Source organism: Mercenaria mercenaria, unplaced genomic scaffold (assembly GCF_021730395.1).
Source record: "Mercenaria mercenaria strain notata unplaced genomic scaffold, MADL_Memer_1 contig_4691, whole genome shotgun sequence".
Lineage (NCBI taxonomy): Eukaryota > Metazoa > Mollusca > Bivalvia > Venerida > Veneridae > Mercenaria > Mercenaria mercenaria.
This window is the reverse complement of record NW_026462939.1, coordinates 19,478-42,983: the sequence shown is the minus strand read 5'-3', so window position 1 is coordinate 42,983 and position 23,506 is coordinate 19,478. Positions and strand designations below refer to the sequence as shown.

General features: G+C 35.5%; 1 protein-coding gene across 1 annotated transcript in view; it reads right to left on the bottom strand.

Moving 5' to 3' along the window:
• The window catches only part of LOC128554071 (uncharacterized), a gene marked incomplete at its 3' end in the record, with an annotated part of 33,445 nt that extends 10,199 nt beyond the window's left edge, over positions 1-23,246 (bottom strand). Inside the window, exons 1-5 of the mRNA XM_053535290.1 lie at positions 23,208-23,246; positions 22,431-22,569; positions 18,755-18,802; positions 12,720-12,931; positions 12,296-12,385 (exon numbers count right to left, since the gene is read on the bottom strand). Coding sequence (XP_053391265.1) covers positions 12,296-12,385; positions 12,720-12,931; positions 18,755-18,802; positions 22,431-22,569; positions 23,208-23,246 — 528 coding nt within the window. The remainder of the gene's footprint in view (positions 1-12,295; positions 12,386-12,719; positions 12,932-18,754; positions 18,803-22,430; positions 22,570-23,207) is intronic.
• Positions 23,247-23,506: the final 260 nt, after the last annotated feature.

Genomic DNA, 23,506 nt, shown 5'->3' with positions numbered 1-23,506 from the left:
AGATTTCGGGTTGAATTTGTCAAGGAGCCTACAGATATTGATGAAGCAGTTTTTCAGGTAGTCGGATTCCAAGAGACTAAAGACAGGTCATTTATGGTACATTCAAATGTTGATAGGGGCATGAAGAGATCTGCTAAACAAGTAAGGTATGATACAGAGGGGAGTGAAGATGAGACTGCACCAGATGCCAAAGACATACCTGGTAAGATGAGTACAAAACGGGTCAATGCAGTAAATAATCTTGGGTCAAAAGAAACATTAAAGGTGAGTGGGCAGCCAAAGAAGGGTGACACTGAGTTGGTCAAGAATACACTAGAGAGAACGAAGGAGAGTATTGACAAGACTTTGAGTGAGCTGCTTAAAAAGCCTGACGAGATTAACAAGGGAAACAACTCCAATCAGAAAAAGGATTACAGATGTTACCATTGTGGCAACTATGGGCATTTTAAACGAGCATGCCCGATGCTTAATGGAGGTCAACAGGTGAATCGAGGAATGCACAAGAGAAATGACCAGACAGATTTCAGGCCTATGGGTAAAAGTCAAAGAGCTCCTATGCAAGCACAGTCGTTAAACTTTTAGGGGTAGGTTCTGTTGGCCGAGAAACGACCCCTCATAAAGAGAAACATGGCCACTGTGAAGGTAAAGGTCAAGATAGTATTAGAGAGAAACAGAAGCTACCACACAGTGTTGGTGCTTACATAGATTCTACTCTGCAAGGTATACAATTATATTTTACTGTTGACACAGGTGCTTCAAAGACGGTTCTTAGCAGCAAGAAGATTTATGACAGATTTCCAGAACAGGTAAGACCTATTCTGAGAAAAACTTCAACTTTATCAGGTGGAGGTGGTAATGTACTGAATAGAATATGGCAAAGCTTTATTTGAAATTACGCTAGGGCCTCTGGTGATTACAAGAGACATCATTGTTGCTGAAATTGATGATGAAGGCTTACTTGTTGCAGATATAATTCAAGAGGATGTAATGGACCTAGCGACTTACTAAAAGCAAGGGAGTTTTGAATTTTCATGGAAATGAAATACAAATTTTGCAAGTAGGCAACGATAACAGAGTAAGAAAAGTGGCGGCTGCTTATTATTATGTAGTACCAGGTAAAAGTGAGCAAGTGATGGATGTTTTGTAGAAAGGTTACCTGAAGATGACTATGATAGGGCAAAGGATGTTTTAATCGAACCAAATTCAGGTTTTACCGATAGATATTCTCTTGTTATGGCAAATATTATTGTCGACATTAACAGCAGTCCTACTCAGAAGGTACGTATAATGAATCCTTTTTCGCAAGCGGTGTCTATAAATCAAGACAGTGTGATTGGTACAGCGAAGGGCTATGTTGATCTGAAGACTATTAAGACTGAAGAGAGTCCTGCAGATAGAGACAACTTTGGTGCTATTCGTCGGATTCAGTATGAGGAAAAAGGTCCTTAAGTTTCATTTAAAAACAAAGTTCAAGGTGGAAAGACTGTAACTGACCACTTGAAGAGTCTCTTTGAGGATGCTGGCAAGGAAAGATCACCAGTCGAGAAAGCAAAATTAGCAAACTTGCTCTAAAATCATGAAAAGGCCTTTTCTAAAGATGAAAATGACCTTGGACGCACGGAGTTGGTTGAACATGAAATCGATACGGGGGATGCAAGACCTATTAGAGTGCCTCCTAGAAGGGTCCCACTCGTATTTGCTGATGAAGAGCGCAAAATCTTGGAGAAAATGGAGACACAGGGCATTATTCAAAAGTCTAAGAGCCCCTGGGCCAGTCTGCTGTGTTTTGTGTTCAACAAGGACGGAAAAGTTGGACCATGCATAGACTATCGCGCTATCAATAAAATTTCTAAGACGGACAGTTATCCAATTCCTAGAACTAGAGATTGCCTGGACGCTGTAGCTGGAGCAACATTATTCTCTACTTTTGATATTACAAGTTCATACATCAGATACCAGTACGGGAGAAAGATCTTCCTAAAGCTGCATTCATGACCACGTACAGGTTATATGAACACTTGACCATGCCTATGGGTATGAAAAATTCCAGTGCAACATTTCAGCGATGCATGGAGGCTGCACTTTATGGACTTCAATGGACTACATGTTTAATTTATTTAGACGATATTGTTGTGTACGCTAGTAACTTTGACGAACCGATAGCACGAGTAAGTGCGGTACTGGAAAGAATTGAGCAAGCAGGTCTTAAACTTAAGCCAGAGAAATGTCATATGTTTCAAAAGTCAGTTGAATTTCTGGGACATACTATTTCAGAAGAAGGTGTTCTTCCATTTGTCAGGAATGTTAACAAAATTCTTCAGTTTGCAACACCAGAGACAGTCACTCAGATTCGAGCTCTGCTCGGCATGGGGTCCTATTACAGACACCATATTAAAAGCTACTCACAGATGATGAAACTCCTGATTGATCTGACAAAGAAAGGTAAAAAGTTTGACTGGACAAAGGAGTGTGAGGACAGTTTCCAGAATTTGAAGCTTGCCCTTGTTAGTCCTGAAATTATGGCTTACCCTAGAGATGATGGAGAGTACATATTAGATTGCGATGCGAGTGCTTTTTCAATAGGGTCTGTACTTAGCCAAGTACAAGATGGTGTTGAGAGAGTGATTAGCTATGGTAGTAAAATGTTGACCAAGTCTGAGAAGAACTACTGTGTAACAGACAAAGAACTTTTAGCACTGAGATACTTTGTAGAATACTATAGGCAGTATTTTTAGGCAGGAAATTTGTAGTGAGAACAGACCATCAAGCATTAGTCTATTTGTTCTCATTTAACGAACCTAAGGGGAGGTTGGCAAGGTATTTAGAAATCTTGTCTTCTTATGACTTTGTCATTGAGTATCGTTCAGGTAATTAACATTCAAATGCAGACGGTATGACAAGCCCTGGGATTGTCAGTGCAATTACTTCGATGAGATGGAGGTTTTAAGGTGTGGGCCATGTAAAAGGTTTGAGGCGAGAGTACGAAGAGATATGCCGGTGCCTGTGGAGAGATATGTTAATGAGGTGAGTAAAGATAACGGTGCGGATGTGTCTCGTCGATCGACAAAGAGTCCTGAATCTGTTGGACAGACTGAGAAAGAGACGACTGTAAACCTAACGAGAGGTGAAATGTCCTACATAGGCGCCGAAAATAATGTTGAACAGGAGGAACCAGTCATTAAGGTAAATACAGTAAGAGCCGGTATGCACGAAAATGGAGACAACTCTTTGAGACAGTCCTACAGCCATAGTATGGTAACGGTCTCACAGGAAGGCGGGATTGAAAACTCGGTGAATGAGCTTAAAATGGGTACAGAGATGGAAAACAGTATGAATGGGGATAATTGCAGTAAAGAACCGATGAGGGCAGTTGGGACAGATCTGAAGGAAGGGGGACCTTCAAAGTCAGGAGAAGACAAAGGTGAGAGTTCAGACTTAGCAGGGGGTCAGCCAACCACGAGCAAAGATGTGACAGCACAGAGAATAATACTTCAGCAGAGATCTAGCAGCGAGATAGCAGATTTACAACATAAAGACTCAGACCTTAAACTCATATATGATGCAAAGATGTCAAACCTTGATAACAGACCACACCCTAGCAATGTCACTGATACAGGGCCAGCGACTAAACACTATCGGTTACTATGGAACAGGTGATAGATGGTATTCTTTATAAGAAGTTTTTCCCGAAAAATGGACTTAACCCAGTATAGCAAATGGTGGTGCCTTGATCATTAATGAAAGAAGTATTGCATGAGGTTCATGGCGCAGTATTAGGGGGACATTAATGGTAGGAAAAAGACTTATCAAAACTGAAAATGAAGTACTACTGGTATGAAATGAAAGATGATGCCAATAATTGGGTTCGTATGTGCGACGCATGTGAAGCTGACAAGCGACCAGCGAGGAAGCCTAAAGCGAAACTTGGTAGTTTCTCTGTGAGTGGTGTAATGAAATGTTTGGCTACAGACATCATAGGTCAATTACCTTTAACACCTCATGGCAACAGATATATACTAGTTGTTACTGATCATTTTATAAAGTGGGTTGAAATATTTGCTGTTCCTGATCAGACTGCAATGACTACTGCAAATGTTATCTTAAATGAAGTCATCTCACGTTACGGGTCTCCAATTTCTATTCATAGTGATCTTGGTAGCAATTTTGAGAGTAATATTTTTACAGAACTGTGTAAGTTAATGGAGGTTCGTAAGACTCGAACGTCAGTCAAGAATCCAAAATGTAACGGTCAGGCTGAGAGATTTAATGCCACATTGGTACGTATGATAAAAGCTTATCTTAAAGGTGAACAAACATATTCGGAATTGAACTTTGGATGCCGCAGCCTACAGGGCTACATCACATAGTTCTACAGGTTTGACACCCAACATGCTGATGTTAGGGCGTGAGGTAAGAATTCCAGCAGAATTGTCTAGAAATGTCGTGGATGACAATAGTGTAACATCATATGGTGAGTATGCAGAAAAGTTGCGCCAGAGAATGGTTACAGCACATCAGGTTGCAAGGCAGAATCTTGGTAAGGCTTCTTTGCGGAATAAGTATGAGTACGATATCAAGCTTTCTGAAAACGGGTATAAAGCAGGTGACTGTGCATGGTATCTTCATGAAACTAGGTTACCAGGTAAGTCCTAAGTTGCAAACTATGTACAAGTTGTGTGTCATTTTGAAGCGCGTTAACAGTTTGAACTATACGATTAGGCTTCAAGATTCTGACACATCGCGCGTGGTTCATCATGATAAACTGAAGCCGTATACTGGGGATAAGGTTCCAAAATGGGTAGACAGATTAAAGAAGGGAACAAAGTTCTAAACTGGTCAAGGTCAAGGTCTAATCTTGGATATACATTTTTTTTTGCATGCAGATATTTAGTCTGTGTAACTTCTTTCTCTAGATGGTCTCAGCAATGTTGAAATGTGTAGCCAAGCGGGACAGAGTCTACCAGTGTGCAACTTGTAACAAAAGAGACGAGAAGTCCAGGTTTGAGACACATTTCTGTAGAGGCCATGTTAGTGAATATGATGTACCTTTCAAGTGCCTGCCTGTGATTTCAAGTGTGGTGACGCAGGAAAGAAAGACAAGCATGTCAGCTCTCCTGGTCACATGGAGAAGTGTAATGGAGATTAAGTTACAGCCGCGCTATCAATTACCGAGTCACCAAATCCAAGGGTTTTGAGGTGGGGCGAAGACATTATTAAACTTTCTCGGGAAGAATCTAGGAGCCACTGGCTTAGTTTAGGCAGCAAGGCAAGCACACCTTCAGAGGAAAGAGTGTTAGAACAGATCATGGGGAGTGAGGATGAAAATATCTTTACAGACGAGGAAAATGAAAAGGGTAAAGTTGAACAGCAGAAATCTAGTTGTAGTGTAGAGACATGGACTGAAGGGTTGCCTCCGTCTAATGAAGAAAAACTTGACGCTATGTCTGCTAAAATCTGCGAATTACAGGCAGCCCTAAAGAAACAGAGTGTTCTTATGGATAAGGTACTAGAAATGTCAAACAAAGGTTATGAACTCATTTGTCCGGTACGTAGAGAACAGGACCGGTGCAGAGAGAGGGAGGCGAGGCGCTATGTGGCCAAACCACGGGAGAGATCACGTTCTCGACATTAACTGTAAATCATGATGTGCTTCAGACTTAGAGACTCATGAAATAGTTTGTAATTTCATAAATAAATACTTTATACTGTGCTATTTCTTTATATGTTTGTGTATAATTTTATTATAACAAACATTTAGCAGGGGGTGGATGTGGGTCCCAGATGACCTTGGTTGATGGACACAAAAATAGTAATATGGTACTCTGTTATGGTTTCATCGAATCCGGTCTTAAGGCTTATCCGAACTTGTGCAACTTGAAATGTTATTATCGGCTTATTTTCAGCTTACGGTGTTAACACGCTGTTTCTGCATAATTTACCTGATAAACAACGTACAGACAGATGAACAAATTGTCATTTTTAACGCTAGGTGTCTCTGTCAGGCCATTTGATAAATATTCATAACTTCTCGTAGATTTTGCGGGTACAGTGGCTGGAAATGTTGGAGTTTACGACATTCCATCTTTGAGTAACCCATTCCGATGGTCGATAAAACTTATAGATCAGGCCAGAAATTACGAATTTTATTACAAATAATTATTTTTGTCTTGCATGTGTTAAAAAGATTTATTTTAGGAACAGCACAAGTTATTTGGAGGTAGGATCGACCCCGAAATACTTGTGGAGCAGGTGCGCTGACAATTTGACGATTGTAATGGCGGAAGAGCTGAGACTTTGAGTTCCAGCAATTCTGACCGACTTTCCTGCAAATCCAGCATCGCATGATATATAACGAAAAGCGCGCCTTGGATCTACCTCTTCCACGCTTTGGAAACATTCATAAAAGTCCGTTCATTTGATTTCTTGAATTTCTAAGTTATTTTACACTAGTACTCGGAACAGGAACATTTCGAAAGTGAAAGTAAGGATGGCGTTCGATTTTGTTTTCAAGTTGGAGTTTCTGAAGTTCAGTTAAGTTATTTCTTGTTTGTATTTTTTAATATCGTGTACAAAAACACGGCGGACGATGATTATTTATCCTGAAGATTGATGACAGTTCTTGGACTATTTTGTTTATACGGCGGTGTGTGATGCGGTTAGCCAATCAGAATGCTCAGCGCCGATGACGTTTGTTTTTGTTTATGATTTGCACATGTTCTTCTTTCGTTTTGACGGATAGACAGAAGGAAATGCTGTGATGATCCTGAGAGTACTGTCAGCTGCCGATCGTTATGAAAACTTGTTATTTCAATGATTTTTACAGTTCTGTTTATATTCTGAGTTGCTGATGTTGACTGATTCATGAATTAACTTGATGTACAGAAATGATTATCTTACTATGCATAAAAGATGATTGTTTAGCCTAACTGATGTTTTTATCTTTATGAATTGGGCGATATGCGGGTTATGCTCGTGTCCTACCCTTTTCATTTTCATCAAGTGCTGAATTATATTTGAGGAACTACTTCGATTCATTTAGAAGATGCTGAATTTCAAGATACAGATTTAATACTTATTTTCGCATAAAACTTTTGATGTATTTTATTTACATGGGCAGTGGTATATGAGTGTCTCACTCATCTCACTCTCATATTTGCAGTTTGCACAGCTTAGATGAGTAATGCTCATCTTTGTGCCTCCTTATGTCCATGATTGAAGACCTAGATCCTGACCAGTCATTTAAAAGTTCTGGTAGAACTAGGGATACAGAACAGAACAGAACAGAACAGATAATTACGATTTATGAATTTTACATGTACTTTTTTTTAGTATATTTTTCAATTAAATTGTTGAAACTTATCAGATATGGCTTGTACTTCATCCCTCATGTCTCTCATTCTTTAGATGGTATATTTTAGGTATATCGGGGATTTAGGGTACGGCTCTTTAGGTAAAATTGATTTAGTAGCCTTGCATGAACTAGGATTTGAACCGCACATTTTTTTAATGTTATTTTTAAGTTCATCGTCCCTGGACCCCGACAATATTTCCGTGAAATCATTTCAAAATTGGGACCGGTGGTATGAGAAAAGACGACTTTTAAAAATGTTTTATTTCTAACTCTTGCACCATTTATTTTTTGCAAATCAGACTAATATGGAAACCATTTGTCGATTTTCACCACGTGAACATGTCTGTTAAATATTTTAAAGTCGGACCAACGTTTCATAAGGAGACTAAAATTAGGAAAAATAGTGCAAATGGTGATACAAGCATGAAACTTTCAGGAATTATCCACTACAGTAGACCTTAGAAACTTCAAAAGAGATGTGGGCCTAAAAATATTTCTCCACATTTAAGATAGCCGCCATTTTCAAAATCGCCGCCAAATATTAGACACAAGCTTGACAATTATATGTGATAAAGCTATTCATTTTACTCTGAAAATTACAGAGAATTAATCAAATAATCAAAAAAAGTCAAAGTAATAATAGAATAACAGATCTTTCTATTCAAGATAACCATTGTTTGAAAAAATGGACACCAATTATTTGATAACTTTATGTATACATAACCATATATAACTTGTCTAAATTTCAATAGTGATTACATATAAATTAGAATGGTATCAATTTTCAAACATCAGCTGTTATAATGATAAGATTATGATGTTGATTTTAAAACAGAAAGAAACCAGTTTTGGTTATAGGTTATTTCTTAAAAAAAGTATGTGTCCAACATTTCGAAACGGCTATCCACAACATGACTATATAAAGTATGGAGAAATGGAAACCACCCTACTACATGTATTAACTGACGTTATGGTTGTGCAGAAGCAAGTCACTTACTGCATTATAAAACGTATAATATTTACAAAAAAAAAATAATTTAATTATGAAGAATATTGCCGTCTAAAACGAGATACATACATTTTATGTATACACATACATTCATTGCTGCTCATGAACCTTGATTTATTTACATTGGAAGTGACTGGTCATAATTAAACTAGTATAAGCAAACACAAGTACCATAAGGTATAAAAAAAATCTTTATTTCCGGTAACATGCTCAAAAAAACTAGGGTAGGTAGGTCGGAAAATTTTATTTTTTTGGATATTTTTTATTAAGGGAGACTTTTCGGAAATTATTTTTGTGTCAGAAAATGAATACAAATAAGGGGGTTATGCCAATAGAGCATCAGTAAGTTGATTTCTAACATCGCTGGCCATGTTTAAAGCATAAAAAGTGCAGTTTTGCAGCTTTCTGTTAAAAAGTTTAAACAAGCATTTTCAAAGAAGAGATTTATTTATTGATATCAAGGTGGTTGCAATATTATACAGTTTCTTTTCCTAACGGTCCGTCTTCAGTTTTTCTTTCAAAGCGATGAAGGGACAGATAGACAGAGCTAATTAAGTCATATTTCAACCGATTCACCTGAAGACTGAATATTTTATTGTGTATAGACCGTTCATGATTTGAACAATGTTGTTAGTGGTTTACTAGACAATGCTACTTGCCAAATATCTAAGCTCATAGTGGTTCAAGACAAGAAGATTTTTAAAGGTTTTCGCTATACAACTGTATGTAAAACTAAGTTTGCCCCATAGCCTATATATTCACATATTAAAGCTAACACCATATTTTCTTTTGACAACCACATTTGATCTTTTGATGATCATAGATTGCCAAACTATGATATTCTAAAAATTGATTTGCAGTGTGATTTCTACTGAAATACAATATCACATTTATTTAGTACTGTTCAACATAGTATGAATGCATCTATTCATAGTATTTGTAAGTATAGCAGTTAAAAATTGTAACACTTATAATGTAACTAAGGAGAGGAGAAGCAGTTTGATATTTTTCTTTTATTTTAAGTCAGAGTGTTAGCTACTGGCTATAGCTCTAAATCAACAACAAGTTTCAGCCTCGCGTCATTTAAGTTTTCCTTCTACTTCTATGACAGCATCACATAAATATTCTGGACGTGTAAAAATAGTCCCATATTTACTTTTTATATACTGGGTACATCTAGAAACGCAACACTTGGTCTACAGTCAGTATATTTTAACCGACAATGCCCTGTATTGGTAAATGCAAATGGTGGCTATACGCGTTATTGACTTTGTGCTTGTTCAAACTTGAATTTGGACCTTTCACACTGTTGAGCGTCGCGTCGCGTGTCTTGTCGCGTTGTCGCACATCGCGAGCAGCATAAATGACAGACCCCGATGCACGACAATGCGACACGACATCACGACAATACGACGCGACAAGATAATGCCAATATTGCGCTTTGAAAGGCGACAATGTGACACGACATGACGATAATATCGCGATGTCGCGCCGCATTGTCGCGATGGCGTGTCGCATTGTCGAGATGTCGTGTCGGATTGGCGTACTTCTACTTCAAGGCGCGACGAACATCATGCGACATGGTTCTAACAGGATTCCGTAGTTTTCGGACAAAAACTGTATGTTTTTAGGTTATTAGCTTTGTATCGGGAAATATCCACGAGTTCTTCAGCGGAAATATTGCGCGACTTAAGGAGCGCAATATTCTTCCGCTGAAAAAACGAATGCAGAGATAATAACCTCTTTATTACATACGCATCTACAGGATGCAGAGATAATAAACTTTTTATTACATACGCATCTACACGTACAAATATAATGTAAATATCATAAATTTGTTCAACAGCATGAATAGGATTGACGGTACTGAACTAAAAAGAAAAAAAATAGTGCAACAACACACACTGGATTACGTCACGCGAATGAAGTTCAGGCGTCAGTGTATGGAAACATATTGATGTTTCCGGTACCAGTGTAACTTAACGGGGAATAGAAACGAGTATGTAATAATTTTAAACTATCCGTTATATACATAATGGAAGATTGAACACGCTTCCTAATGACCATTCTTAACGAATCGGAGTAGCTGGAACAAGATTAGTAGAAGGCCATTCACTGACAATTTGTTTAAAATTATTTTAGAATCGGCCAGATAGATCCTGGCAAGTTTACACTGCAAAAATACAGGGAAAAGTGACCATGACTTTCGGTGGCAATTTTTTGACGAATATGAGAAAGTTTTAAAATTTCTACTTTCCACATGTTAGAAAAAATTAGCACACCTGAGCGGCTATATCTTTTGACGTATCATATTAACCTGATTTAAGATGGTCACCAAAGAAACATTTATGTGAACTTTTTTCGAAATCAAACTTGTGGTAGGGGAGAGGAAATTTTTCAAGACTTCTTATGTTACGCTCCGGTTGGCCCTATGTGCAACCAAACAAAAACAAAACTTATAACAATGTTTGTATCGATAAATACATAACGGATAAAAGCTGAACGTGTACACACACTGAAATTGATACAAACAGACAACGAGAAAATGCGCCACAATGTCTTCAAATAGTTGGTTTTTAACGGTTTACTGTGCTAAACCTATCAATGCGGTTGACTGTGCTAAACCTATCAATGCGGTTGACTGTGCTAAATCCCTATCATTGTATCCACGCTTTATGAAGAATCCGTATCCTTAAAGAAAAGCATCCTGAAATTCACAGTTACATAAACCGGTACTACATTCGTACTTTTATGAAATTTACAACCTGGCCAATTTACGGAAGCATGGAGGGAACATCGGATTTTTTTATTTCGATTTATCTCGTGGCCACGAGTTATAACTAAGAAATGATGGGGAAATAAAAGGTTATCTCGTGGCCACGAGATATAAATAAGAAAAAAAATACAATTTCTTAATTTGTGGCCACGGAATATAACTAAGAAAGGAACAAAAAACGAATTTACTAATTCGTGGCCACGAAATATAAGTAGAAAGAAAAACAAAAAACGAATTTGCTAATTCGTGGCCACGAAATATAAGTAAGAAAACAAACAAAAAAAACGTTTTTTTTTTGTTTTTTTTTGTTTTTTTTTTTTTGCCTTTTTTTGCTAATTCGTGACCACGAAATATAACTAAAAAAAAAGCAAAAAAATATACCAAAAAAAACGATATTTGCTAATTCGTGGCCACGAAATATAACTAAGAAAAAAACATGAATTAGCAAAAATCGGAAGTGTGTGTGTGTGTGTGATTTTTTCTTCTTAGTTATATTTCGTGGCCACGAATTAGCAAAAATCTTTTTCGTTTTTCGATTTTTACTTACTTATATTTCCTGGCCACGAACTTGCAAAAATCGTTTGTTTTTTTCTTTTTTTTTTTTTTTTTTTTTGTTCTTTTTTCGTTTTTTTTTCTTAGTTTCGTCTGATTGCCACGAATATGCAAAAATATCGGTTTTTGTTGTTATTTCTTATTTATATTTCGTGGCCGCGAATTAGCAAAAATCGTTTTTTTTTTTGTTTTTTTTTTTCTTCTTTTTTTCTGTTTTTCTTACTTATATTTCCTGGCCAAGAATTAGCAAATCCGTTTTCTTTTCTTCTCCCTACTTATATTTTGTGGCCACGAATTAGCAGATTCGTTTTTTTTTTCTTAGTTATATTTTGTGGCCACGAATTAAGAAATTGTATTTTTGTGGGGGTTTTTTTTCTTAGTTTAAGCTCGTGGCCACAAGATAACATTTTTTGTTTTTCTTTTTTCTCTTAGCTATAACTCGTGGCCACGAGATAATTAATTAAAATTTAAAAAAAAATTCCGATGTCCCCTCCATGTTTCTAAACATAGAAATAGCTTTTTACTATACATATACAATTCAAATTCTGATTTCTTGACTGTCAGTGGGTTTGTGCGTCGCGATGTTGCCAAAAACGCATATACTTACCGTGTCTGAAACAAGACTGAAGATATCGCTTTTGGCCATTTGATACCTCTTTATTTCTTTTTTGCCAGTATACACTTCAGTAATAACATGCTGTAAATGACAAAGAATATAAATCAATATTTTATCAAAGTTTTACCTACGTCAGAAAATCATTATCACATTCACAGAGAGAAAAAATATTGTCATTTCTTAAAGTAAAATTCATTGCTTTTTATTTTCTCTGTTATAAATTAAACGTTAATTTTCAGCTGTCGAATGTAGCTCTTATTACACTACCGCAGCTAAATGGCAAAATGAGTCTTAATCATCTACAGAATGTAGATGATATTTTTTCTTGTTTTAAAGCATTTTCATGCAGAAAGGATGTTTCTATAGTACTTTTTAATAATACATTTTACATGAAAGGTAAGAAGTCATTAGATACCGTTCCCCAGTGTGCAAGGAAGTCGGTGTAAGCCTTCTTGTCGTAATTATCAGGTAGACCACAAACAGCCGCAGCAAAATGCCTTGTAACTGAGTAATGGTCAGCAACAGCTTGGTCAGTTTTATATGTTATTATTCCGTTCCTACATTCCTTTTCAACATCAACCAAAACATTTTCATTAGCATCTGTCTGTGACTGGATTTCTTTGTACACTGGAAAAGAATACAATGTATACAATTGTGAAGAACTTTCTAGCATAACAATTACACTTCAAATTGTACTTTATATCCTCTTCCCGAACGTGCTGCATGATCAAAACATCAGTTACAAGTGACAAAAGAAAGAGTTATAAAACAAGTTACAAGTATAAAGGATTATTATATAAATTAAGCAAATGCTTTAAGCTACTGTAATATAGAAAATTCCAAATCAACGGCTGAGTTTGGTTTCTTTAAAAAAAAAGAAATATTAAGAATCAAAATATTTTTTTTAAAAAGTATCAAAATAATGCTGTCTAAACAGATCTGGGGCAAAATGGTTATCGTTAAATTTCGGGGCCTCTTTGGGCGGAATGTTCTTGATATGAGAACATGTTCGTGGCGTTTTTGCGCCTGTTCCGTTAGAAAAAAAGCACGCTCGAACGTCAAGAACATGATCCGAGAACTCTGTTCGCGGGTCAAAATTTTACACCACCTTTCACGGGGAGCACCAGGAACACGGTTCGAGAACACTCACAAAAATGGCGGCGAAATGACTGTGTGCCCCAGTGAAATTGATTTATTTATCTTTAAAATGTTAATTATCTTATTATTTGTGCAATAAAGCATTGCTAGATCTATGTTGTATGCTAAAGAATCCCTACACCATTTGATGTACTGCTAGTGTTTCTTGCGGCAAAATGATGGGCGCAGCCATCTTGAATGCTCTCTCGTTTGTGCGGCTCAAGTTAAGAAAACGGTTTTCCAATATTTCGCACGGACACTCGAGTTATCAAGAACTTTCACCCGAAGACGCCCTCGGATTTCATAAATGAAAGCCAATATCATAAGTCCACAAGGGAGATTGAAATCAATAGAAATACAACAAATAGACTGCTTATGACTTACAAGATAGATATGCATGTTTTTGACATAACCCTTAGCATGCTGGACACGATTGATTCTGCCTTTGCGATCAGTATAGATGATGATCAGCCTGCACAGTGGTGCATTCTGATCAAGATCTGTACTGTTCGCCTATCAGTCAGTATCGTTTTTGGTTATTTGGTTAGCAACCCTTTTTAGAGCTAATGGTACTGTCTAAATTGACAGATGAACAAGTTCATTATTGAAATTTATCATGGTAAGGGTAATTTTCAATTATACGAGGGACGTTCAATATGTAATGTTATTCCATATGTAGTTCCGTAACCGCTGGTTACTTTCACATGCGGTTTTTGGCACATTATAAAGCAATTTATTGGAAACACAGTGCTATATTAATTTAAAACATCGACTGGTTCAAAGTAAAATATAATCATTTGAGTGAGGTGTATTCAGGTGCACTGGACCATAATTATAATTTAGGATTATCCTGGGCATCCAGTGTCTCAGAAAAATAGAATAACTCGTAAAATGACAAAATGCTATCATTTTTCTACGAGGTACAACAATTTTTGACGAGTTTGCGTTTGTTTTAAACTATTTATTGCATTTTTAATTTTACAAAATAACTAAAAAATCTAAACTCGAGGTTGATTCCATCTGGAATGGTAGTGAGAGAGAGATTAATCCAAGTTGTAAGAACTAGTTTCGCAATCGAGATTTAAGATAATATAATCAACTTAAGATACAATAATTTTTAAATGATGATTATCGCGCCTGACAAAATTGCAGAGGCTTATTGTACTCAACTTATCATTTTTCGAAAAATTGTGCAGTACGAGTACACCTCACTCAAATGATTATATTTTTACTTTAAATCTACCTATTTTTTATAATTCATAAAGCATTGTGTTTCCAATGAATTGCTCTATAATGTGCCGCAAACCGCATCTAAAAATAACAAGCGGTTACAGAACTACATACGGAGTAGCATTACATATCGGACGCCCCTCGTATATTAAAACAAAAAAAACTGTTAGCGACAAGTTGTTTGGCTGATCGTTACTGTCATGATAAGATAACAAAATGAACATTGTTACTTTGTATATAAGTAACATTCAGATAAATGATAATAAGGCAAGTGTGATCAAACGAAGCTGAGTATATAAATTTTATATAATATGAAAAAAATAAAAATAATACAAAGAAGAAGATAGATTTGTCATGCTTTTTCAAGAGTGAGAGAGAGGGGTGGGACTAGCCTTGCACTGATACATTCCTGTCGTATAGCATCATCGTAAACACCTAACACTTAAGTTTGACAGTAATTGCTAAAATGTATTATAAGGATGTAAGATTGTTTGTTTCAGAATCAGTTTCTTAGAATATTTCTCTAAAACAAAATATTTACCAAATTAAAGCTGCATAATTAAGAAACAGTATTGCTATACTAATAATGAACCATTTGATCAATCATATACTAGTTGCAAAAGAAAAATCAGCATAACTTTTTGCTTGTATTTGTTTAAAATTGACGTCAGATGTGCAATGGAATAGGTGTCAGTAATGCCAAATATTTATTTAAGTAGATCCGGTTTGGTTCTCATATTTTCTCATTGATATATATAATGATAAGGTAAAATAGAAATAAATGTTTTCAACATAGCACTTTATATTAACCAAGAGTCAAAACAAAAATAACTAAGAATATCAAATTTCATCGGATTTTCGAGTTTTTTTTCTTTTTCAAAATATATTTATTAGATGCATCGTGACCCCAACAATTTATCTTTCCATTTTGAATCAATTTATGTGTCAATAGAGCAGCAAAATAATTTCAAAATCTTGACAGCAGAATTATTTTGGAGATTTAAGTGCGTTTTTTCCCCCATTGAGAAAGGATGGAGTAATTATGCCAACATATAGAAATGAAAGTGATTTGTTTTGTTTTTGCTCTTTTTTTTCTTTTTTTTGAGGGGGGGGGGGGGGGGGGGGGGGGGGGGTCCGGTTGGACCTGAAATTCCCATAACTTTGAAAGGGATGTTATATGTTGTGTGAAATACCCCCAATTTTTCAATTCTAATTAATTTCAGAAATGTTTAAACAGTGGGACTGAAGAAAATGTCCTATGAAATAAAAACGAATGCGGTGACCTATGTTTTTTTCTGCTCTAATTTGTTTTGGAAAATGTTATTCAAACTCAAAGGGTATGGAACAATTCTTAACTGTAGCAAAAATTTTAAATATTTTAAACCTATATTATATTTGGTAATTTATAACCTTTTTGACGTTATTATAAAACAACGAAAATGTTGAAACAGCCTTTTATTAGCTTACCTGAACTTTGTTCAGGTTTAGCTATAGGTATCATAAACCACTTGGCTGATTTTCATAAAACTTGATCTGTAGCATAACTATAAGGTCCTCTCCCAAGTTTATGTTTAAATGGGGGCACTTGTCCTTTAGGATTAGAAAAACTTTAAAAGATTTCTCCCCATGAACCGTAAGATGGATCGCCATCAAACTTGATTTATAGCATTATTATGTCCTCAAATTTGTTCAGACGAGAGCACTGGAACGCTTTTTGGGGCTACTATAGCTAAAATAGAAATACCTTTAAAAAAACTTCTTCTCATGAACACCTTGATGGATCTTCATCAAACTTCTGTAGCAATAGTTTAAGGTGATCTCCAAATTTTGTTCATATGAGAGCACTTTGCCCCATTTATGGGCTGCTAAATACATTTCAACTATATCTTATCATGAACCGCTAAATGGATCTTCATCATCATTTAATTGTAGCTTCATTAAAAGGGCGTCTCCCAAGTTAGTTCAAATGGGGGTACTTGGCCCCTTTCAGGGGCTGCTACAATTAAAAATACATTTAAACGACAGCTCTTCTCACGAACTGCTGGATAGATCTTCATCAAACTTGGTCTGTAGCATAATCATAAGGTCCTCTCCCAAATCTGTTCAAATTTGGACACTTGGCCCTTTTTGGGCTACTACAGGTGTAAATAGAAATGCCTTTAAACGACTTCTTCTCATGAACTGATTGTTTGATCGTCATCACACTTGGTTTGTAGGATTATTATAAGGGCATATCCCACTGTATACAAATGGGGAGGGGGCATAAGACCCATTTCAGAGATAACTAAAGCTAAAAGTAAAAATACATTTAAACGACTTCTTCTCATAAACTGATGGATGGATCTTCATCAAGCATGGTTTGTAGGATCGTTATGAAGCCATCACCGAAATTTGTTTTAATTGGGAGAGTCGGCCTCTTGTAGGGGTCGCTAGGTGTTAAAATAAAGATAGCTTTTTATAATTTCTGCTTATGAACCGTTTGATGGATGTTCATCAAACTTGGTCTGTAGCATCAGTTCAAGGTCTACTTCAAAATGTGTTTAATGAGGGGGCGTCGCTTAGTGCTAGAGTTAAAAATAGAAATGCCTTTAAATAACTTCTTCTCCCAACAGCTTGATGGATCTTCATCAAACTTTTTCTGTAACAGCATTATAAAGTCTTTTGATAAATGTGTTCAAATGGAGGCACTTGAAGGCTACTGTTTAAAATAGAAATGCCTTTTTTTTCATGATTATTTCTGATGGTCATATGGATTTGGTGCGTGACAGCAAATTGTTAAAATCACTTTGAATAACTTTTATAACTTTTGTAATGATGAACAGCTTAAATGATCGAATCAAGTTAGAAGCAAAGTCAGCTGGTTAAAATCGCGATTTATTCTGTGTAGTGAAAAGAACATTACTTCGTTTCATCTGCGTTAAATTGCTCGGACTATTATTTTATTCAGACAGATATATTTTCAAGATTTTCAATCGAGAATATTACAGCTAGTGAACTATTATCTGTAAATAAAAGTGTGAATCAGCTTTATCATTCACAAATATAAAAGCCCTAATACTTAGTAGTGCGTACTGGAACAAACCATCAGTTGTACATTCCAATTCTGAATAAATGGAACTGAAATAAATCTTTTTGTTTCGTAAGTTCTAAATATTTGATACCTACTTTAGAACGTTACCAGAAAATTTATATTCAAGTTTAAAAAGTCCTTTATGCAAGACTCTATCGAATGCCTATCTAATTTAACAAAAAGCTGTATTAGTACATGTTGCTTTTTTATCATCAAATGCTTTTCAAATTTGATCATAAATCTCTATGAACTGGTAAACTGTAATGTGTCTGGCAATTCAACTGACTGAAACGATTGCTAGCACACTAATGTTGTGACCTACTGAATCAAATATATAAAACATGCACAGAAGCTTCCTTGCATTGAACTTCTTCAGACTTTTTTGACAAACCAATGAGCAACTTTCATATGAATGACCATCCGTTAATTAAATTGGTTTAGTCCCATGGAATAGGGGTTAGGAAATTCAGAAAATGATGCACCAACCTTTTCTAGCAGGGCCTTCATACATCTTTTAAAGTAGAAATTACCGTTTACGTAATGTGAAAAGTGTACATGTAGTTAATAAATGTCAAAGAGCTTAAATAGAGAGGCCACATTGTTAAAAGTTGATTTATTTTTCCAAAATCTCTATTTTTTTTTTCAAGAAAATCTTATCTCACGAAAGAGATACAAAGGCAAGACATTCAATATGAAGCTCTGAAAATACCTTCCGCGACATTAAAAAGTTTATATTTTGAAACTACAGGGGATTTCGCAAGAAATTTAACATAGGTAAAATTTAGTGTTTAATTCTTTCTTGCCAAATTTGCTGGAAAAACTTTGGGCGCCAGGTATATTTGGAAATCAGAATATTAGGTAATATGTTAAGCCAAACTGGCAATCTTGATGCTAAAAAAAAATCTTTTAGGCATATCAATTTCAGACCTTCCTTCCCAAATGAAGCAAAACGTGAAAAACATAAACATGAATTTGTTTAATAACATTATTGTCTGGAACTATGGAATACTTACGTCCACTGACGGAAAATGCTGCAGCTTTCAGCTCCGCCGGATTTGTGTCTAAATCAAGAAAGAACATAACTGACAGACAGTGAAATAGTTACAACCATACCTAACCTGCATTTCCAAGGCTCTACTGACAAAGCTCACCGATTTGATAAAAACATTCCTTACTTGGTTTTACCTTATATATATATTTAAATGTTTTGCAGAATTTCACAGTTTGGAAGTAAGTCTAATTTCTAAAGAAGTAGCAGCGCATTCGGCATTGAATATATTGGCTTTATGAATAGTTTCATACGAGGGGCGTTCAATATGTAATGTTACTCCGTATGTAGTTCTGTAACCGCTTATTATTTTTAGATGCGGTTTTCGGCACATTATAGAGCAATTTATTGGCAACACAATGCTATATAAATTATAAAAATATAATCATTTTAGTGAGGTGTACTCAGGTATACTGGACCATGATTATAATTTAGATTTGTCCTGGGCATCCAGAGTCTCAGAAAAATAGAATAACTTGTAAAATCACAAAATTCTATCATTTTTCTACGAGGTACAGCAATTTGTGGTGATTGGCAACACAATGCTATATAAATTATAAAAATCGGTAGATTCAAAGTAAAAATATAATCATTTGAGTGAGGTGTACTAGGGTATACTGGACAATTTTATGTCCAAATTATAGAGATTGTAATATGCAATTCCTTGATTCTACTATTCAAAAACTAGAATTATGGTTCAATTTTCAGTTTAAACAGATAAAACAAATCTGAAAACTAAAATAAAAAAGTTTATAACAGTTTTAAATTGAGTATTTATATTTTTACACAAAAACTGATAAGGTGAGTACAATAATTAAATTAAGCCTCTACAATTTTGTCAGGCGCGATAATCATCGTTTAAAAAATTCTTGTATTTTAATTGATACTAGTATCTTAATTCTCGATTGCGAAACTAGTTCTTACAACTTTGATTCATCGCTCTCAACACCCATTCCAGATGAAATCAACCTCGAGTTTAATTTTTTTTAGTTGTGTTGTAAAATTAAAAATGTAATAAGTAGTTTAAAACAAACGCAAACTCACCACAAATTGCTGTACCTCGTAGAAAAATGACAGAATTTTGTGATTTTACAAGTTATTCTATTTTTCTGAGACTCTGGGTGCCCAGGACAAACCTAAATTATAATTATGGTCCAGTATACCTGAGTACATCTCACTAAAATGATTATATTTTTACTTTGAACCTGCCGATTTTTATAATTTATATAGCATTGTGTTACCAATAAATTGCTCTATAATATGCCGAAAACCGCATCTAAAAATAACCAGCGGTTACGGAACAACGTACGGAGTAACATTACATATTGAACGCCCCTCGTATTTTAGAAAAGAATGAAGTTTAAAGAAACGATAGCGGTATTATCAAACATAAAGGTAGAACGTGTTTTGCATATCATGCTACCAGATGTGTACACAAAAATTATTACTGTCATATAATAATGCTATAATCAACGGAGTGCACGAGTATTTTTCGTAAGTTTGTGATGAGCAAATGACACTTTTACAAGTTAAAGCACCTTCTAGGGCTCATATATATATAAATATATAATGATCATCTTGTAAACTTTTGGTTGCAATATCTGTTTTAAATATTGGTCATCAGTGTGTGGAACTCAAGGATCGGACACAAGGACAAGACCATGCTACTTCATTGACATTTCGTATCCCCCCATTTAATCAGGGAGTCAGTGGTGCAGTAGTTAGCAGTTTGGACTACAAGGACAGCGATTCGAGTTCGATTCCCTGATTCGGATCGGTTCCCAGTTTCGGCTGATATACCGACTAGTGTTCATTGCAGGGTGATTTACTTTACTTGGTACTGTTTCCAACAGTATCGGTCTAGACTGCATGCTGGGGAGGTAAATATGACGACTGTCGTGAGCTCGGCTGGAAATAAGTTGTTCCATCCATTCCAGGTGGGGACTTTCGTCGACTACACGTGTTAAATAGCGCCCCTTCTGGCGTTTCATTTTGAACCAAAGGGGCGTTTATTTCTTTGCCAAAATACCCTCTAAAACTTATATTTTGAAGGGGAAAAAAACGATGTTGTTTTATACTGCCAAAACTATCAAGTTAGTTATTTAATATTAATTGTTAGTCAAACTAATTTGATGCGATCCTAAGAAATATTAAGATATTTTTCTTTCATATGAGCAATAGCCCCATGTGGTTCTGGGACGATCTGTGTATAAAAAGAATTGGAACCACTGCCTTACCCTTGCATGATCGTAAAAGGAGACTAATAGGGTCTTAACACTTGGTTTTGCTGTAACTCTGTGATTCCAGCAGGTATGCAAATGTTGATTCCATACCTCATGTTTTTATTTCGATGTTAATGAAATGTGAAACCAAAATGTGTAGTCCTGTTTGGTGCCATATAACCTATATTGTATTGGTGCGCCTTAAAACCCAAATAAATAAATAAATAGCTCCACTCGTGTCAAACACTGGAAAGACCAAAATAGTGGAGGAAACTTCTGCCGACGCTATACATGCTATACTTTTAAATACCGATTATGTCACAGATTGGCCATACATTCAAATAAAACTTACATGTATCTAAAGGGGATTCAATGTTTCAATTCCTCATTGATTTATATAAAAAGTATCAAATAATTTCCAGAATTACGAATTTTCTGGTGATTTAAACCGATGTGTGTACTGATCACAATTAAACGTTTACCATTATGCGCAAGTGATAAAACCTATAACATTACATGACTGTGTTCTGTGATTTATCCTCCATTATTTTGGTCCTCCGAAGTTTTGACGTTTTGCTTGACCCGTCACAAATATAAAACAATCTGTCACAAATATAAAACAATCTGAACGTCGAATTATTTTGACAACATAAGTTGTTAAATCCAACATCAAAGTAAATCTGTAACCACTTTCAGTTGAGTAACTACGGCAGTAAAAATTGACCCGGTCAATCCATTTCCACATGTTGAGATTCGAAGCGTGAACTTGTTGCGCATAATTAGAGGATCGCAATGGGACTTGTTTTCACATATTAACCATGCATTCGAAAGTAACGATAATACTACAGTCCATAAAATAAACAAACGTGTTTGTAAACATGGACGGATCCAAACGGAAGGGGAAGTTGCATTTAACAGAAATATTTCGATGGCAAAATACAATACATATCGTAGTCATGACCAACCTATAAACCGGGTCAATCTATTATATAAGTACAACAACACGGTTGACCCATTTAAACGAGCTGTAGTATTTAGTTGTTTACCTGTAAATTTGCTGATATACGTCTATCTGTTTGTACATATGTTATGCTCTTTGAGAATGGGGGAAATAAAAGAATTAATCAGATATTCTCGGGTTTAGTAATATATAATCCGCCAGAGAGTCGCCTCAATTAGGAAAGAATTGTTTTTACATCAGAGTTTATTTCTAAGGTCACGGAGTTGGATTGGCCAGCTTGTAATGACAACAGCTTTCGAGGTCAGTTGCTCAGTCAAGTGTGACTTACTTAATTAAAGTGTTCCTTCTTAAGAGAAGGAACAAAAACAAATATCCACAGTTAAAGGCTAGTTTTTAGGAAAGTCAGAGAAGAAATGCCATTCACAAATTAACAAACTATTTTGAATGTGAACGAATACCTGGTATGATTACATCCTGGAACAAATTGTCTCTGTAAGATGCTGCGCTATGTATAATGTACGCATGTTGAACTCCTGTACATCCGGTCTGGTTTGATATGGCAAGCTCCTTATAACCGCCATCATCTTCTTTTGTTAGCTTTTTTATGAAATGAATAAAGTTAATTACATATGCTTATTTTGATATGTGCTAATCATAGCAAGTTATTGTAAAGAAATTGATATAAATTCTAAATATCACTTAGTAACCTAATAAGTATTTTTTTTTAATAAATGATACCAAGGGAACAACTTTATTCCTATGAAATATAGTTATGCACATATTCGTTCGAGAATTAGCTGAATATTTTGGGTTCGAAAGTTTTGAGAATTTCATTGATAACATTTCTTTCGGCCATATCAGTGCGGAATCCTTGAATTTCAAAGTGGCTGCTATATTTCAGTAAGTATGCCCTTACATACTCAATCTTGTCTCCAAATAAACCTGTTTGTCTGATTAAAACATAGAATTTTATATTTCTAAATGGTAAAGGATTGTATGCGTGAGGTTACTTCAAAGATTTAATCAATTATTGTTTTTTATACATGAAAAAAACATAATTTTCAAATTCAGTTATACGTCCCTTTTTTACACATCTAGAAATAGTATAATGTATACAAATATATGCTTTATACATAACATCAATTATTTAAAGACATTGTATTTATAAATCAAAATTAACAGGGCCTGCAAAAGTCCCTGCTGTAATGAATTCCTATTATAAGGTTGCAACATACTAAACAGCTGTACTTCTTTATTCTATATAAAAATGACATATTTGCAATGGCCGCAACACACACCAGGTCACATTTTAAATGTATGAAGCTTACATTTTCTTGAAGAATATTGTAAATGCAGAATATATCAAATCAAAAGAGAAGTGTGTGTGTGTGGGGGGGGGGGGGGGGGGGGGGGGGTCATATTTAATGCAAGAAATATATTTTCAGCTATACACACATACTGCAAAATCAGCTAAAATGAGACCCTAAATTGTAGTAGTGGTGTATGGATCTAAGTTTCAATGACAAATTCTGCT